The 19016-nt window shown below is 44.4% G+C and overlaps 1 protein-coding gene across 7 annotated transcripts in view; it reads right to left on the reverse strand.

Annotated features, from left to right (window-relative positions):
• LOC124044194 (inositol polyphosphate-4-phosphatase type I A-like) overlaps positions 1-19016 on the reverse strand; it is a 45777-nt gene that overhangs the window by 1373 nt on the left and 25388 nt on the right. For 4 of the 7 annotated variants that reach the window (XM_046363728.1, XM_046363729.1, XM_046363726.1 and 1 more), the window contains exons 6-25: positions 18505-18584; positions 14770-14878; positions 13902-13992; positions 13498-13645; positions 13013-13143; positions 10293-10397; positions 9571-9679; positions 9091-9108; positions 8459-8645; positions 7793-8098; positions 4207-4357; positions 3789-3929; positions 3643-3681; positions 3251-3423; positions 2838-2961; positions 1957-2224; positions 1174-1271; positions 951-1063; positions 634-788; positions 1-369 (exon numbers count right to left, since the gene is read on the reverse strand). The exon at positions 1-369 is cut by the window's left edge and continues 1373 nt beyond it. In XM_046363728.1, coding sequence (XP_046219684.1) covers positions 237-369; positions 634-788; positions 951-1063; positions 1174-1271; positions 1957-2224; positions 2838-2961; positions 3251-3423; positions 3643-3681; positions 3789-3929; positions 4207-4357; positions 7793-8098; positions 8459-8645; positions 9091-9108; positions 9571-9679; positions 10293-10397; positions 13013-13143; positions 13498-13645; positions 13902-13992; positions 14770-14878; positions 18505-18584 — 2679 coding nt within the window. In that variant the 3' untranslated portion in view covers positions 1-236. The remainder of the gene's footprint in view (positions 370-633; positions 789-950; positions 1064-1173; positions 1272-1956; positions 2225-2837; positions 2962-3250; positions 3424-3642; positions 3682-3788; positions 3930-4206; positions 4358-7792; positions 8099-8458; positions 8646-9090; positions 9109-9570; positions 9680-10292; positions 10398-13012; positions 13144-13497; positions 13646-13901; positions 13993-14769; positions 14879-18504; positions 18585-19016) is intronic. The other 3 variants (XM_046363732.1, XM_046363731.1, XM_046363733.1) reach the window with 3 other exon arrangements.

A 19016-nucleotide genomic window follows, 5' to 3' on the forward strand; every position in this document is an offset into this window, starting at 1 on the left:
GTTGTTGTTGTTGTGTGCGTGTAGTGGTTCTCATGCCATAACGCAGAGATACTAATCGCAAAGGAGAGGGAAGCGCTATCAATCTACCACAGATAACATCAACAGTGAGTCAGCACTATAGAAAGGGATCGGTTGCTTTCATGAAGTTATTTTGTTTTTATGTTGTTGTTGACGTTGATATTGTCTAGTCTCTGTCCCCTTCTATTGGCTACTTCGAGAGATGGGCAGCTGTCCAATCAGGTATCTACTTTCCCATAGGTGCCCTCAGGGGGGCGGTACTGTTTGGGAAAGGCCTTCAGCTGGAGGGAGTTGAAGGCGTATTTACGACATCCTACATTCTTCATGGTGTTCTCTCGTCTGCAGCCCTCACTGTTGGGAGGAGAGGAGAGGAAAGAGAAGGAGCGAGGAGGGAAGAAGAGGGGAGGGGAGCAGAGAGGAGAGAAAAGGAGAGGAGGGAAGAGGCCAGGAGAGAGAAGGATAGGGGGAGGGTTTAAAAGATCAATTGGAGATGGAGTTATATTACATAAAGTTATTATAAACATGGACAGAATTCTTTATTTTCTTCTAATTCTACATGGTAGACGTTACAATGTCGTGTCTCTTTTTGTTCAGGCAGTTGTGTGGCTGGCTCACCTGCGCATGCAGTCGAGGGCCTGGAAGAAGACCTGTGGGGCCATGGCGTGCTCCTGCTGGAGAATCAGACACTGCTCCAGGGTTAGAGACATGGCTGTACGATCCTTAGCACTCTTACAGCTGGTGAAACGCACGCCGTTCAGACGCCGACACACCTGGGAAGGGAGAGAGCGAGAGATGGAGAGAGAGAGAAAGAAGTGGGGAGCAGAGGAGAATGGGTGAGAGTAGAGAGTCAGGCAAAGACTTCAGCTCATTCAGAGTGCTACAAAATAGGATCTTGTGGAGAGAGAGAGAGAAAAAGGGGAGAATGTCTCTACCTCCGCTGCCTGCCACAGGATCTCTACGTTCTTGCTCTTCCTGGCACTGATGTTCTGACCGAGCAGCTTCAGCAGCTCAGGCAGGCTGGTCTGACTACGGGTACGAGGGAGGCCTGAAGAGGAGAGAGAAGAGAGGATTATTGCACTGACGTACATTTTAGGAACCCGGTTGTTGCCCACTTAATTAGGGGTTGAGGTTAAGATGAGGTTGTTTATGACTCACAGTCCTCAGGAAGGACCTCTTTGTACTGGTCGTAGTAGGAGCTGAGACGAGCCATATTCTCCATGTTAATCACCTCCTGGAGAGATGTGTCTCCAAACCTATAAATACACAGATCGACAGACAGACAGACAGACAGACAGACAGACAGACAGACAGACAGACAGACAGACAGACAGACAGACAGACAGACAGACAGACAGACAGACAGACAGACAGACAGACAGACAGACAGACAGACAGACAGACAGACAGACAGACAGACAGACAGACAGACAGACAGACAGACAGACAGACAGACAGACAGACAGACAGACAGACAGACAGACAGACAGACAGACAGACAGACAGACAGACAGACATTGTATTCGATTCACGGTATTGCTCATTAAGCAAAGCTACAACACATCAGCATTTCTTAACAAGCACTTCGTGCAACTCGTGATTATTGGAGGTAACCTTCATCAATCAAATGGTATTACCACAAATATTAGCTGGCTGCCGTTGCCATGGTAACACACATTTTGACTACTCCTCTCTTACATTGTGCTGCTGGTCCTCCCTCCATCACCCCTCCATCACCTCTCGTCCCTCCCTCCCTCCCTCCCTCCATCACCTCTCCTCCCTTCACCACCCCTCCATCACCTCTCCTCCCTCCATCACCTCCATCACTTATCCTACCTCCACCCTCCAACACCCCTCCACCCTTCATCACCCCTACATCACCTCTCCTCCCTCCATCACCTCTCCTCATCTTTCCTCCCCTCTCCTCTCTTGTTCACTCACTTCTCTGCCAGTGTCTGCTGTTCATTGATTCCCACATTGAAGAGAACAGGCTGCACCCGCAGCAGCATGCCGTTCTGGATCTCCCGCGGCAACGCATCAAACATCGGCGCTGGTAACGGAACCCTGACGTTGAAGCCGTCCCGGTTCCCGGTGATGACAGGCAGCATGTCTGGGCCGAAGACCGAGGTTGCCTGGGTGACTTTAAAGGTGACGTTCCGCAGATCCATCACGCCAACACTCATGTCCTCCAACATGGCCAGCTCATCCCCTTTAAGATTGAAGAGAACAAGTGGTCAGAGTAGGTTTCAGTGGTCATAATTTTAGAGTAAGGGGTCAGAGTAGGTTTCAGTGGTCATAATTTTAGAGTAAGGGGTCAGAGTAGGTTTCAGTGATCATAATTTTAGAGTAAGGGGTCAGAGTAGGTTTCAGTGGTCATGATTTTAGAGTAAGGGGTCACAGTAGGTTTCAGTGGTCATGATTTAAGAGTAAGGGTCAGAGTAGGTTTCAGTGGTCTTAATTTAAGAGTAAGGGGTCAGAGGCATGATTTAAGAGTAAGGGTCAGAGTAGGTTTCAGTGGTCATAATTTAAGAGAAAGGGGTCAGAGTAGATTTCAGTTGTCATTTAAAAAAAAAAGTGTGTTTCAAATCAACATAATCATGTGTGCCTGTGTGTGTATATTCATTAAAGAAAACACAAGAACCGCACGCACACACACACACACACACACACACACACACACACACACACACACACACACACACACACACACACACACACACACACACACACACACACACACACACACACACACACACACACACACACACACACACACACACACACACACACACACACACACACACACACGGGCAGGAGGTTACCATAGGTGCTAAGCAGGCCCTCATGCTGGACCAGCAGGCCGATGGTGTGGAGCTGCCTGAGGAAGCCGTCGTCACAGAGACAGTTCCTCAGCTTGATGACGAAGCCACAGATCAGAGCTGACAGCTACATAGTGGAAAACACCAATACAACTGTCAATAACCTATACAACTATAATCATCTATATAATCATCTGTCAAACATCTATAATAACAATGTTATTGATCAATTCAATAACAATGTATATTATAGAACAGCAATTAAATCCATCTAGTTATGCTGCAGTGCAAGAGTGGTGTTGTGTGTGTGGTGTGTGTGTGTGTGTGTGTGTGTGTGTGTGTGTGTGTGTGTGTGTGTGTGTGTGTGTGTGTGTGTGTGTGTGTGTGTGTGTGTGTGTGTGTGTGTGTAAACCCACCGTCTGACAGAAGACCACATCTCTTCGGTACTGTAGCGTGAGGTTCATGGCGATGGTGGGAGCACTGTCCTGCATTAAGAGGAACACCATGGACTTCTTAGCCTTGTCACTCATCAGAGACACACACTCCAACAGGGTGGTCAGGAGAGGGTACAACGCATCAAACCATTCACCTGGTACAGACAGGAGAGAGTTATACAGTATATAAGCACAGACATTTACACACACACACACACACACACACACACACACACACACACACACACACACACACACACACACACACACACACACACACACACACACACACACACACACACACACACACACACACACACACACACACACACACACACACACACACACACACACACACACAATCTTGCTCCTACCTGGGGAGGGCTTTTCTTTTTCTATGTCTGGGCTGCTGTCTAGAGGGGAGAGAAGAGCATAACATCAGTGTTATAACATCAGTGTTTGTCTGCTAGTCAAAGAATTATGTTACAATATAGAACAGTCAAAGTGGCCGTGAACCTACAGTGCTTTTGTCTTTCATGGTTTGATTGACATGTGGTGCTCAGATGAGGGAATGATGACAATGATGATGATGGAGGAAGAAGAGATGATGAAGATGACGATCCAGGGTGTATCCAGAAGGCTTTCCTGTTTCCATGGATACCTCATGGGATTCACACACATTCACTTTTATCCCCTAACCTCAACTTCTAAACCAATGCACCCACCCGGCCACACATCTACCCACCCACCCATCCATCAATCATTCCCAAACACAGGTTATTGGACATTTTTGCAAATGCATTACAAATAAAAAACTGAAATACCTTCCCTCAATCAGTTAGTTTGAAAATCAGGAGATGCAAGAATGACTAGTTAAATAGCCTATTTCACTTCAATAGATCCATTTGACTAGTATGTGAATGTATGTGTATGCTTACTTCTCTTAGTAACAGCGTTGGTCAGCTGCTGAGCATCCAGGAACACATCCTCACTGCTGCTGTCACTCTGCAGCCTGTCTTTGGCCAGCAGTCTTTCCACCCTCTGGATCACACAGTCCAGACTCTTATCTACATTTAACCACACCTTCTCCTGGAGGGTAGAGAGGGTGGGTCAGAGGGCCGGGTGGAGGGAGAGCGCCACAGAAAGATAGAGGGATGAAATATGAAATAAACGTTATATATACAGTCGTGGCCAAAAGTTTTGAGAATGACACAAATATAAATTTTCACAAAGTCTGCTGCCTCAATTTGTATGATGGCAATTTGCATATACTCCAGAATGTTATGAAGAGTGATCAGATGAATTGCAATTAATTGCAAACTCCCTATTTGCCATGCAAATAAACTGAATCCCCCAAAATCATTTCCACTGCATTTCAGCCCTGCCACAAAAGGACCAGCTGACATCATGTCAGTGATTCTCTTGTTAAAACTTCTTTGGGGTAGGGGGCAGTATTTGGTAGCTTGGATGAAAAACGTGCCCAAATTAAGCTGCCTGCTACTCAGCCGTAAAAGCTAGGATATGTATATACTTAGTACATTTGGATAGAAAACACTCTGAAGTTTCTAAAACTGTTTGAATGATGTCTATGAGTATAACAGAACTCATAAGGCATGCAAAAACCTTAGAAAGAATCCAACCAGGAAGTGGGAAATCTGAGGTTTGTAGTTTTTCAACTCAGCGTCCATTGATGATACAGGGTGATATTGGTTATGTTTCACTTCCCAAGGCTTCCACTAGATGTCAACAGTATTTACAACCTGTTTTGAGGATTTTACTCTAAAGGAGGGGCTCATAAGGGCTCTTTGAGTGAGTGGTCTGGCAGAGTGCCACAGCCTCGGTCTGGCGCGCTCACGTGAAAGGTAGCTACGTTCCACTTCATTTGTACAGACAAAGGAATTGTCCGGTTGGAACATTCTGAAGTTTTATGTTAAAAACATCCTAAAGATTGATTCCATACTTAGTTTGGCATGTTTCTACGGGCTGTAACGGAACTTTTTGAACTTTTCATCCGACGTTCGGCGCGACATGAACGTGCTTTGGATTTGTTTACCAAACGCCCTAACAAAAGAAGATATTTGGACATAAATGATGGACATTATCGAACAAATCAAACATTTATGGTGGAACTGGGATTCCTGGGTGTGCATTCTGATGAAGATCATCAAAGGTAAGTGAATATTTAAAATGCTATTTCTGAATAATGTTGACTACCCAATAAGGCGGGTATCTTTTTGGCTGCTTTGTTGTCTAAAGGCTTATTGTCTAAAGACTCAGATTATTGCAAGGTTTGCTTTCTCCGAAAAGTTTTTTTGAAATCTGACACAGCGAGAAGGTTAAGTTCCATGTATAATAGTCGTATCTTTATCAACGTTTATTATGAGTATTTCTGTAAATTGTGATGTGGCTCTCTGCAATATCACTGCATGTTTTAGAACTACTGAATGTAACACGCCAATGTAAACTCAAATTTACATTGGTTCATTTTAAATATGAACTTAATCAAACAAAACATACATGTATTGTGTAACATGAAGTCCTGTGAGTGTCATCTGATGAAGATCATCAAAGGTTAGTGATTAATTTTATCTCTATTTCTGCTTTTTGTGACTCCTCTCTTTGGCTGGAAAAAATTGCTGTGTTTTTCTGTGGCTTGGTGGTGACCTAACATAATCGTTTGTGGTGCTATCACTGTAAATCCATTTTGAAATTAGACACTATCTTTAAAATGGTGTAAAATACTTGTATTCTTGAGGAATTTTAATTATGAGATTTTTGTTGTTTGGATTTTGGCGCCCTGCACTTTCACTGGCTGTTGCAGGGGGGGGGGGGGATTCCGCTAGTCCTAGACAGGTTAACACAGGTGTGAGTGTTGACGAGGACAGGGCTGGAGATCACTCTGTCATGCTGATTGATTTCGAATAACAGACTGGAAGCGTCAAAAGGAGGGTGGTGCTTGGAATCATTGTTCTTCCTCTGTCAACCATGGTTACCTGCAAGGAAACACGTGCCGTCATCATTGCTTTGCCCAAAAAGGGCTTCACAGGCAAGAATGTTGCTGCCAGTAAGATTGCACCTAAATCAACCATTTATTGGATCATCAAGAACTTCAAGGAGAGCAGTTGAATTGTTGTGAAGAAGGCTTCAGGGTGCCCAAGAATGTATGTCCAGCAAGCACCAGGACTGTCTCCTAAAGTTGATTCAGCTGCAGGATAAGGGCACCACCAGTACAGCTTGCTCAGGAATGGCAGCAGACAAGTGTGAGTGCATATTTTTATTTTACCTTTATTTAACTAGGCAAGTCAGTTAAGAACAAATTCTTATTTTCAATGACGGCCTAGGAACAGTGGGTTAAATGCCTGTTCAGTGGCAGAACAACAGATTTGTACCTTGTCAGTTCAGGGATTTGAACTTGCAACCTTTCGGTTACTAATCCAACACTCTAACCACCAGGCTACCATGCCGCCCCGCTCTAACCACTAGGTTATCTTCATGCACAGTGAGGTGAAGACTTTTGGAGGATTGCCTGGTGTCAAGAAGGGCAGCGAAGAAGCCACTTCTCTCCAGAAAAAACATCAGGGACAGACTGATATTCTGCAAAATGAACGGGGATTGGACTGCTGAGGACTGGGGTAAAGTCATTTTCTCTGATGATTCCCCTTTCTGATTGTTTGTGGCATCCAGAAAAAAGCTTGTCCGGAGAAGACAAGGTGAGCATTACCATCAGTCCTGTGTCATGCCAGCAGTAAAGCACCCTGAGACCATTCATGTGTGGGGTTGCTTCTCAGACAAGGGAGTGGACTCACTCACAATTTTGCCTAAGAACACAGCCATGAATAAAGAATGGTACCAACACATCCTCCGAGAGCAACTTCTCCCAACCATCCAGGAATAGTTTGGTGACGAACAATGTATTTTCCAGAATGATGGAGCACCTTGCCATAAGACAAAAGTGATGACTAAGTGGTTCGGGGAACAAAACATCGATATTTTGGGTCCATGGCCAGGAAACTCCCCAGACCTTAATCCCATTGAGAACTTGTGGTCAATCCTCAAGAGGCGGGTGGACAAACAAAACCCCACAAATTCTGACAAAGTCCATGCATTTATTATGCAAGAATGGGCTGCCATCAGTCAGGATGTGGCCCAGAAGTTAATTGACAGCATGCCAGGGCGGATTGAATGTGCTGCCATCAGTCAGGATGTGGCCCAGAAGTTAATTGACAGAATGCCAGGGCGGATTGCAGAGGTCTTGAAAAAGAAGTGTCAACACTACAAATATTGACTGTGCATCAACTTTATGTAATTGTCAATAAAAGCCTTTGACACTTGTGAAATGCTTGTAATTATACTTCAGTATTCCATAGTAACATCTGACAAAAATATCTAAAGACACTGAAGCAGCAAGCTTTGTGAAAATGTATATTTGTGTCATTCTCAAAACTTCAGACTCAGACTGTACATTCTATACAATATTGTTGTTATTCTCAATTGTTGAACAGAAAATGATCAATGTCTCCTTACCCAGTCCTCCTCATGCCAGTCAGCCTGTAGGGAGGAGCGCTTGCCTCTCCCCCTCTCTCCCTCCACGTATACTGAGTGGCGAGGGGAGATGGAGTGACGCGAGGGGGAGGTGGATTGGCGTGAGGGGGAGGTAGAGGAGCGACAGGGTGAGGTAGATGAGCGACAGGGGGAGCGGGATGGAGAGGGGGTGAGGGACGATGGGGAGGGAGTGCCCTTCTGGACGATGCATTCTGGCCGGGCCGCAGTAAGGGCTAGGATGGCTGAGGACAGCAGCTTAGAGTCACAGACTGTCACCAACTGACGAGTCTGGAGAAGGGGAGAGAGATGGAGGAGAGACAGGGAGAGAAGAAGAGACAGGGAGAGAAGAAGAGACATGGAGGAGAGAGGGAGAAGAGGAGAGAGATGGAGGAGAGGCAGGGAGAGAAGAGAAAGGGAGAGGAGAGACATGGAGGAGAGACATGGAGGAGAGACATGGAGGAGAGGCAGGGAGAGAAGAGAAAGGGAGAGGAGGAGACAGGGAAATATACAGTATAATAGTGTGTATTAATACAGTGAAATACATTCATTGTATAGATACATGAGGGCATTTCTCAATGCTTCTTTCCCTTCTCTTCTCCCTCCCTCCTTCTCCCTCCCCTCCTCCCCCCCTCTCTCCCCCTCTCCTACCTTCTCTGAGAGGATGGCGAGGGTTCTCTCCAGAGCGTTGGCTGAGCGTTCCTTGGCAGCGCGGGACAAACGTTCGGTGTAGTAGCAAACCTGTGTCTTCAAAGTGTTGACCTGACCAATCAGCTCCTTCGCTCTCAACACATCCCGAGGCAGGTAGGCCACCGGCTTAGAGCTAGACCCAGAACTGCTGCAAGGTGTGTGTGAATATGTGAGTGAGAGTGAGAGAGAGAGATGGAGATAAAGAGAGAGCGATAAAGAGAGAGAGATAAAGAAAGAGAGAGAGAGAGATAAAGAGAGAGAGATAAAGAGAGAGAGAGATAAAGAGAGAGAGAGAAAGAGAGAGAGAGAGATAAAGAGAGAGAGATAAAGAAAGAGAGAGAGAGAGATAAAGAGAGAGAGAGAAAGAGAGAGAGAGAGAGAGAGAGAGAGAGAGAGAGAGAGAGAGAGAGAGAGAGAGAGAGAGAGAGAGAGAGAGAGAGAGAGAGAGAGAGAGAGAGAGAGAGAGAGAGAGAGAGAAAGAGAGATCCGGAGTGAAAAAATGCTGACACGTGCAGATTTAAAACAATGTTATACAGAGCATAAACACATCTACCCACAATGCATGCATAAACAGACCAGGTGACAGAGCTCACCATTCCTCCTCATATGCGCTGATCAGAAAGCAAGAAAAAAAGGACACAATTCAGTCAAAGGTTCTACATCTAAATGAATGATAACAATGAAATGTGGAACTGTTGTGCCTATAGCAGGATTTCTTGATTGATTGATATTATTCGGACCCCAAAATCTTCTCAGCAAAAAATAAATAAATAAATAGAGAATTTTGGTTGGACATAAAAGCCTGTACAATCACAAGGGGATAATCTGAAAATGATTTAAATTACAAAATCTCTTCTCAAGTATTCCCATGCATGAATAGAGAGGCAAATGTGATCATATCCCAATGTGATCAAGATGTAAAGTTATTCTTTCTTTGTCAAATAGTTTATCTGTTTGGGCTTTGTGTACAAATGATTTAGAACTATGTTCCGGCCCCCAACCGTTAACTCAAGGAAAAATAGAGCCTGTGACTGAAAGTAATTAGAGATAGCTGGTCTATTGCCGGTACTCACTGTTTCCTAGCCTCCTCAAACTTGTGGATGAGTTTCCGGAGACCACAGTGCTTAAAGCCTTGGTAGTGGGCTGCTGGAGCCCCTATAGTTACTACGTCATAGGTCCTGTCTAGGAAAGGAGATGGAGGGAAGTGGAGGTAGAGGGTTGAGGGAGGAGGATAGAGGGGAGAAAGGGAGGTGGAGGGGAAGAGAGTACTTTTAGACAGATATAAACAGAGAATTACATTGAGCCAGATGGATATAATTATGGATATAAAGGACATAGAGACGGATAGATATAACAGGTCCCCTACCATAGAGACCGATAGATATAACAGGTCCCCTACCATAGAGACCGATAGATATAACAGGTCCCCTACCATAGAGACTGATAGATATAACAGGTCCCCTACCATAGAGACTGATAGATATAACAGGTCCCCTACCATAGAGACTGATAGATATAACAGGTCCCCTACCATAGAGACTGATAGATATAACAGGTCCCCTACCATAGAGACTGATAGATATAACAGGTCCCCTACCATAGAGACTGATAGATATAACAGGTCCCCTACCATAGAGACTGATAGATATAACAGGTCCCCTACCATAGAGACTGATAGATATAACAGGTCCCCTACCATAGAGACTGATAGATATAACAGGTCCCCTACCATAGAGACTGATAGATATAACAGGTCCCCTACCATAGAGACTGATAGATATAACAGGTCCCCTACCATAGCCAGACTCTCCTTGTACTCTCATCCTCTGGACGTGCAGGTTAGTGGGGATGAACTCCAGCTTCTTCTCTGCTTTCAGAGTGCTGGATTTAAAGGATGGACCTGGAAGAGGAGTAGGTTGGAAATGTTATGATGATGCCGACTACTGATAGTCTCTTCCTGTATGTTACTGATACTTCCTGTATGTTACTGATAGTCTCTTCCTGTATGTTACTGATACTTCCTGTATGTTACTGATACTTCCTGTATGTTACTGATAGACTCTTCCTGTATGTTACTGATAGACTCTTCCTGTATGTTACTGATACTTCCTGTATGTTACTGATACTTCCTGTATGTTACTGATACTTCCTGTATGTTACTGATAGTGTTGCACTGTACGCTATTGATAGTCTCGTCCAGCATGTTACTGAAGCGTTAGTGATATGAAATACACAATATATACAAAAGTATGAGTCCACCCTTCAAATGAGTGGATTCGGCTATTTCAGCCACACCCGTTGCTGACAGGTGTACAAAATCAAGCACACGCCATGCAATCGCCATAGACAAACATTGGCAATAGAATGGCCTTAGTGAAGAGCTCAGTGACTTTCAACGTGGCACCGTCATAGGATGCCACCTTTCCAACAAGTCAGTTCATCAAATTTCTGCCCTGCTAGAACTGCCCCGGGCAACTGTAAGTTATGTTGTTGTGAAGTGGAAACATCTAGAAGCAACAGCCGCTCAGCTGTGAAGTGGTAGGCCACACAAGCTCATAGAACGGGACTGCCGAGTGCTGAAGCGCGTAGCGGGTAAAAATAATCTGTCCTCGGTTGCAACTCTCACTACAGAGTTCTGGGAGCAACGTCAGCATAATAACTGTTCGTCGGGAGCTTCATGAAATGGGTTTCCATGGCCGAGCAGCCTCACACAAGCCTAAGATTACTATGCGCAATGCCTAGCATCAGCTGGAGTGGCGTAAAGCTCGGTGCCATTGGACTCTGGAGCACTCTGCCCCAATGTACAGTGCCAACTGTAAAGTTTGGTGGAGGAGGAATAATGGTCTGGCGCTGTTTTTCATGGTTCGCTCCAGGCCCTTTAGTTCCAGTGAAGGGAAATCTTAACGCTACAGCATACAATGATATTCTAGACAATTCTGTGTTATGGCAGCAAACGGGAGTCCAACTCTATATTAATGCCCAGGATTTTGGAATGAGATGTTCGACAAGCAGGTCTCCACATACTGTTGGTCATGTACTGTATTATTTTATAGTGCTAACAGAGAAGGTTTCTGATATTCAGTACCAGCCAAAAGTTTGGACACACCTACTCATTCAAGGGTTTTTCTTTGTTTGTACTATTTTCTACATTGTATAATAATAGTGAAGACATCAAAACTATGAAATAACACATATGGAATCATCTAGTAACCAAAAAAGTGTTTAACAAATCAAATCAAATCATATTTTATACTTTAGATTCTTCAAAGTATCCACCCTTTGCCTTTATGACAGCTTTGCACACTCTTGACATTCTCTCAACCAGCTTCATAAGGTGGAATGCATTTCAATTAACAGGTGTACCTTGTTAAAAGTTAATTTGTGGAATTTCTTTCCTTCTTAATGCATTTGAGCCCATCAGTTGTGTTGTGACAAGGTAGGGGTGGTATACAGAAGATAGCCCTATTTCGTAAAAGAGAATGCCAAGAGTGTGCAAAGCTGTCATCAAGGCAAAGGGTGGCTAATTTTAATAATCTAAAATCTAAAATATATTTTGATTTGTAGAACACTTTTTTGGCTACTACATGATTCCATGTGTTATTTCATAGTTTTGATGTCATCACTACAATTCTGCAATGTAGAAAATAGTAAAAATTACGAAAAACCCTGGAATGAGTAGGTGTGTCCAAACTTTTGACTGGTACTGTACGTTAGTAGTATGTTATAGCATATCATTGCATAGCCCTATAAATAGTGCACCATATTCATGGTATTTATTTAAACGTTGACATTTACAGTATATAAATGTCAAGCATGGCGCTTGTAACGCCAGGGTAGTGGGTTCGATCCCCGGGACCACCCATACGTAGAATGTATGCACACATGACTGTAAGTCGCTTTGGATAAAAGCGTCTGCTAAATGGCATATATTATTATATTATTATTATTATATTATAACGTAAAATGTTTGGTAAAATACTATGAATTTGGCGTACGATTCATACGACTAATCATAGTGTTGTTGTTAACACTCGTCACTAACAACACTAATATTAGTAATGTGTTTTTAAAATGTGCAGTCTGTTATGATGTTTTCTGGTATGTTGGTGTACAGCAGTGGAGGCTGCTGACGGGAGGACAGCTCATAATAATGTCTGGAACGGAGGAAATGGAATGGCATCATCATAGCATCAAAAACAAAAAACAACTGTAAAGACAGTTATTCGCAGCACTACTCAGTAAATGTGGCTCCTGTTTTTCCAGAATCAAACCCACAACAGTAACTTGATTAAGCCATTCTTAGTGCAAATTTAGGCAAAATAAAAAGACCTAGCTAGCTAAGACAAAGTCAAACAGTTCCTTTAAAAATTGTAATTAATTTTCTCAAATCGTGTTTGTTGTATTTGATACCATTCCACTTATTCCGCTCCATCCAATACCACAAGCCCGTCCTCCCCAATGAAGGCGACACCAGCCTCCTGTGGTTGACAGTTCTATAAAGGTTAGGATGCCAACCTTTATATTGGTGCAGGTCGCTGATGGTCTCCTGGTAGGTGAGGATGATGGTCTGGTATTGAGAAATGATCTCCCTCCTCAGGTTCTCCCAACACGGAGATAACTCCCCCAACTCCTCCAGCTCACACACCCTACACACACACACACACACACACACACACACACACACACACACACACACACACACACACACACACACACACACACACACACACACACACACACACACACACACACACACACACACACACACACACACACACACACGCACGCACGCACGCACGCACATGCACACAAAATGTTAGTGATCTACACACATTCACAGGCACACACACACACACACACACACACACACACACACACACACACACACACACACACACACACACACACACACACACACACACACACACACACACACACACACACACACACACACACACACACACACACACACACACACACAGTATAGTATTCTGCGGTACCTGGCAGCGTCTTCCTCCAGCAGTAGTTTGACAAACTGTCGAGGGATGTGTAGAGAGAGGACGCTGTCAGACATCTGCTCTAGGATCCTCAGGTGGTTTCCATCCGTGGTGGGGAATCGATACATACGAGACATGGTGCCCCCAAAAACTGACAGCACAGCAACACACCAGTCAGAACATCTAGCAATCAATATAATCATTCATTACAGAATGTAATAAATGCATTCATCAATTAATCAATTAGCAAATCAATCAACGAATAAATCAGTGTCAGTCAGTCATAATTCCTAAATCTGTAGGAACTCTCAATGTAAACTCTCTGTACGCTAGGAATGATGAAGGAGTCTCACTCACACACTTTTCGATAGAGAATTGCACACTGACACACACTGGAACACACTCACCAGCCTTAAGCAGTGTGTCTTTGCACAGAGATGCAGACTTGGCCCTGATGTTCACTGACTCAGTCAGGCTGTCATCCACTTGAAGCATCATCTGAGACACACAGAGAAAGGACATAATGACTGTTTGATTCACCATGGACACCCTTCAGTTGACCAGTGAGCTGACCAGACAGGTGAAAGTAAAACATCCCTGTTTCTACCATGTGGATTTAACCTTTCTCCTTGTCCTTCTAGTCCACTGACCAGACAGGTGAAAGTAAAACATCCCTGTTTCTACCATGTGGATTTAACCTTTCTCCTTGTCCTTCTAGTCCACTGACCAGACAGGTGAAAGTAAAACATCCCTGTTTCTAACATGTGGATTTAACCTTTCTCCTTGTCCTTCTAGTCCACTGACCAGACAGGTGAAAGTAAAACATCCCTGTTTCTAACATGTGGATTTAACCTTTCTCCTTGTCCTTCTAGTCCACTGACCAGACAGGTGAAAGTAAAACATCCCTGTTTCTAACATGTGGATTTAACTTTCTCCTTGTCCTTCTAGTCCACTGACCAGACAGGTGAAAGTAAAACATCCCTGTTTCTACCATGTGGATTTAACCTTTCTCCTTGTCCTTCTAGTCCACTGACCAGACAGGTTTAAACAATATGAGAGGGAAATGGGAAAAGTTGCTGAAGAATAATCCAACAGATAAACAAACATTTACCCGACCAACATCTATTTACTAGTCTGTGGTACATCTTCAAACATATCAGATAATATGGTCTGTATTAATTCATTAATTAATAAAACTGACTCAAATGAAGTCATATATTTCTACCAATACAGTGTTCCTTCCTCAGGCAGACCAGGCTAGACCAGGCTACTCACCCTGCCATTGATAGTGTCCTGCCGGGCCGCGGTGGCTCTCTGCTCTGTCCTCTCTTCTATCTGCCAGGCGATGATGGTGATGTTGCCCATGCGTTCGCTCTCCGCTGACCTGGAGGCAATTAGTAATAGATGTCTGCTGTATAACAATAGCTGAGGGTGTATGTGGAGGTTGTGTGTGTGTGTGTGTGTGTGTGTGTGTGTGTGTGTGTGTGTGTGTGTGTGTGTGTGTGTGTGTGTGTGTGTGTGTGTGTGTGTGTGTGTGTGTGTGTGTGTGTGTGTGTGTGTGTGTGTGTGTGTGTGTGTGTGTGTGTGTGTGTGTGTGTGTGTTGGTACTAGGTGTACTACAACTCTGCTCCAGACAGTGTTGGTACAAGGTGTGTGTGAGCATGTGTGAGCATGTGTGCGTGTGTGCATGTGTGAGTGAGTGTGAGTGAGTGTGTGTCAAGCACGTGTGTGTGTGTGTGTGTGTGTGTGTGTGTGTGTGTGTGTGTGTGTGTGTGTGTGTGTGTGTGTGTGTGTGTGTGTGTGTGTGTGTGTGTGTGTGTGTGTGTGTGTGTGTGTGTGTGTGTGTGTGTGTGTGTGTGTGTGAGCATGTGTGAGCGTGTGTGTGAGCATGTGTGAGCTACCCTCCTGTAGGCTTTCACTACAACCCTGTTCGTGGAGAGCTACCCTCTTGTAGGCTTTCACTACAACCCTGTTCGTGGAGGGCTACCCTCCTGTAGGCTTTCACTACAACCCTGTTCGTGGAGAGCTACCCTCCTGTAGGCTTTCACTACAACCCTGTTCGTGGAGGGCTACCCTCCTGTAGGCTTTCACTACAACCCTGTTCGTGGAGGGCTACCCTCCTGTAGGCTTTCACTACAACCCTGTTCGTGGAGAGCTACCATCCTGCAGGCTTTCACTACTACCCTGTTCGTTGACAGCTACCCTCCTGTAGGCTTTCACTACAACCCTGTTCGTGGAGGGCTACCCTCCTGTAGGTTTTCACTACAACCCTTTTCGTGGACAGCTATCCTCCTGTAGGCTTTCACTACTACCCTGTTCGTTGAGTGCTGCCCTCCTGTAGGTTTTCATGACAACCCTATTTGTGGAGAGCTACCCTTCTGTAGGTTTCTACTCTAAGTTGTAACTAACCTGATTCAGCTTATCAACCAGCTAATTATTAGAATCAGGTGCACTCGATTAGGGTTGGAATGAACCTACAGGACGGTAGCTCTACAGGAACAGGGTTGTAGTGAAAGCCTACAGGACGGTTGCTCTCCAGGAACAGGGTTAGAGAGCCCTGCTATAACCAATATTATAAGGCTGTGGTAGATAAGCCTGTTGGTTAAACACTTCTCCAATCGTTGTCGAGATATGATATTCTGTGCAGCGCAAGAGGAGACGTACGGTCCATTCGAGACAACTCGGAACTAGAAAATACACAGCTCCAACTGGGAAAAAGAGCTTTGAGAGGTCATCCAACTCGGAATTACACCTCGGAAACTTGGGCATCATCCTAGGGCTCTTCTCCACCCAATCACATTTGTCAAATCCTTTCAGGCTAAATTCCAGATTAAGAGAGGACAGTTAACTAAGCCTACTTACAAAGAGGACAGTTAACTAAGCCTACTTACAAAGAGGACAGTTAACTAAGCCTACTTACAAAGAGGACAGTTAACTAAGCCTACTTACAAAGAGGACAGTTAACTAAGCCTACTTACAAAGAGGACAGTTAACTAAGCCTACTTACAAAAAGTGTGCTTCTAACAAAGAGCTACAAGTAAGTAAATAGCCAAACAAATGTATTCATATAGGTTACACTGTCCTGTGAATGTCCCGCAAAATGTGGGTATTTTACGTGTGTTTGTGTCTACAGTGCATTCGGAAGGTATTCAGACCCCTTGACTCTTTCCACATTTTGCTATGTTACAGCCTTATTGTAAAATATATTAAATACATTTTTTTCCTCATCAATCTACATACAACACCCCATGATGACAAAACAAAAACAGGTCTTTAGAATTTTTATGTATAAGCCTTGAAATTGAGTTGAAATACATCCTGTTTCCATTAAGCATCCTTGATTGGAGTCCACCTGTGGTAAATTCAATTGATTGGACATGATTTGGAAAGGCACACACCTGTCTGTATAAGATCCCACAGCTGACAGTGCATGTCAGAGCAAAAACCAAGCCATGAGATTTGTCACGCCCTGACCATTGAGAGCCCTTGGTCCTCTACGGTGTAGTAGGTCAGGGCGTGACTAGGGGGTGATCTAGTATATCTATTTCTATGTTGGTGCTAATCTGGTTCCCAATTAGAAGCAGCTGTTTATCGTTGCCTCTGATTGGGGATCATATTTAGGTAGCTATTTCCCCACCTGTGTTTTGTGGGATATTGATTGTGTGTTAGTGTGTTTGGGCACTACGTCCTCACGGTCTTTGTAAGTTTTGTTATTTTGTTTCATTAGTTTCACTTAAATAAATATGTGGAACTATACTCAAGTTGCGCCTTGGTCCGCTCATTTCCAAGATCGTGACAAAGGTTGAAGGAATTGTCCGTGGAGCTCCGAAAGAGGATTGTGTCGAGGCACAGATCTGGGGCAGGGTACCAAAAACATTTCAGCAGGATTGAAGGTCCCCAAGAACACAATGACCTCCATCATTCTTAAATGGAGGAAGTCTGGAACCACAAAGACTCTTCCTAGAGCTGGCCACCCGGCCAAACTGAGCAATCGGGGGAAAAGGGCCTTGGTTAGGGAAGTGACCAAGAACCCGATGGTCACTCTGACAGAGCTCCAGAGTTCCTGTGTGGAAATGGGAGAACCTTCCAGAAGGAAAACCATCTCTGCAGCACTTCACCAATGATTACTTTATCAGGCCAGACGGAAGCCACTTCTCAGTAAAAGGCACATGACAGCACACTTGGAGTTTGCCAAAAGGCACCTAAAGGTCTCAGACCATGTTGAAATCAAGATTAAAACCAGAGTAGGCCTACGGTCTGTAGTACACCTTCAAATCAGATAATATGGTCTGAATTAATAAAACGACTCTAACTACCGATACGGTCTTCCTTCCTCAGGCCAGACCAGGCCAGACCAACTGTTGAAACCAAGATTGAACACTTTGGCCTGAATGCCAAGCATCACGTCTGAAGGAAACCTAGCACCATCCCTACAGTGAAGCATGGTGGTGGCAGCATCACGTCTGAAGGAAACCTAGCACCATCCCTACAGTGAAGCATGGTGGTGGCAGCATCATGCTGTGGGGATGTTTTTCAGCAGCAGGGACTGGGAGACTAGTCACGATCGAGGGAAAGATGAACGGAGCAAAGTACAGAGAGTTCCTTAATGAAAAACTTCTCCAGAGCTTCTCCGGACTTGAACCAAATCGAACATCTCTGGAGAGACCTGAAAATAGCTGTGCAGCGACGCTCCCCATCTAACATGACATAGCTTGAGAGGATCTGCAGAGAAGAATGGGAGAAACTCCCCAAATACAGATGTGCCAAGCTTGTAGTGTCATACCCAAGAATCACTGCCAAAGGTGCTTCAACAAAGTATTGAGTAAAGAGTCTGAATACTAAAATAAATGTGATATTTGCAAAACTTTCTACAAATCCGTTTTTGATGGAAACATATTAAGTCATCAATTCTAGAATAAGGCTGTAACGTAACAACGTGGAAACAGGCAAGGGGTCTGAATACTTGCACTGTATGTTTGTGTTTGTGTCGTGCATGCGTGTGTGAGTTACCTGAGGGTTAGGTGGAGTCTGTGGTGTTTGTCCTGCAGAAGCTCCTTAACTGGGAACATGGCTGATCCCAGCAGGTACATCTGACACCCAATCACACACACACATATCACTATTAGAGCCCAGTAGGTACATCTGACACCCAATCACACACACACATCACTATTAGAGCCCAGTAGGTACATCTGACACCCAATCACACACACATACTGTATCACTATTAGAGCCCAGCAGGTACATCTGACACCCAATCACACACACATATCACTATTAGAGCACAGTAGGTACATCTGACACCCAGTCACACACACATATCACTATTAGAGCCCAGTAGGTACATCTGACACCCAGTCACACACACATATCACTATTAGAGCCCAGCAGGTACATCTGACACCCAGTCACACACACATATCACTATTGGAGCCCAGCAGGTACATCTGACACCCAATCATACACACATATCACTATTAGAGCCCAGCAGGTACATCTGACACCCAGTCACACACACATAT

The sequence above is a fragment of the Oncorhynchus gorbuscha genome, linkage group LG09 (assembly GCF_021184085.1).
Source record: "Oncorhynchus gorbuscha isolate QuinsamMale2020 ecotype Even-year linkage group LG09, OgorEven_v1.0, whole genome shotgun sequence".
In the NCBI taxonomy this organism is placed as follows: domain Eukaryota; kingdom Metazoa; phylum Chordata; class Actinopteri; order Salmoniformes; family Salmonidae; genus Oncorhynchus; species Oncorhynchus gorbuscha.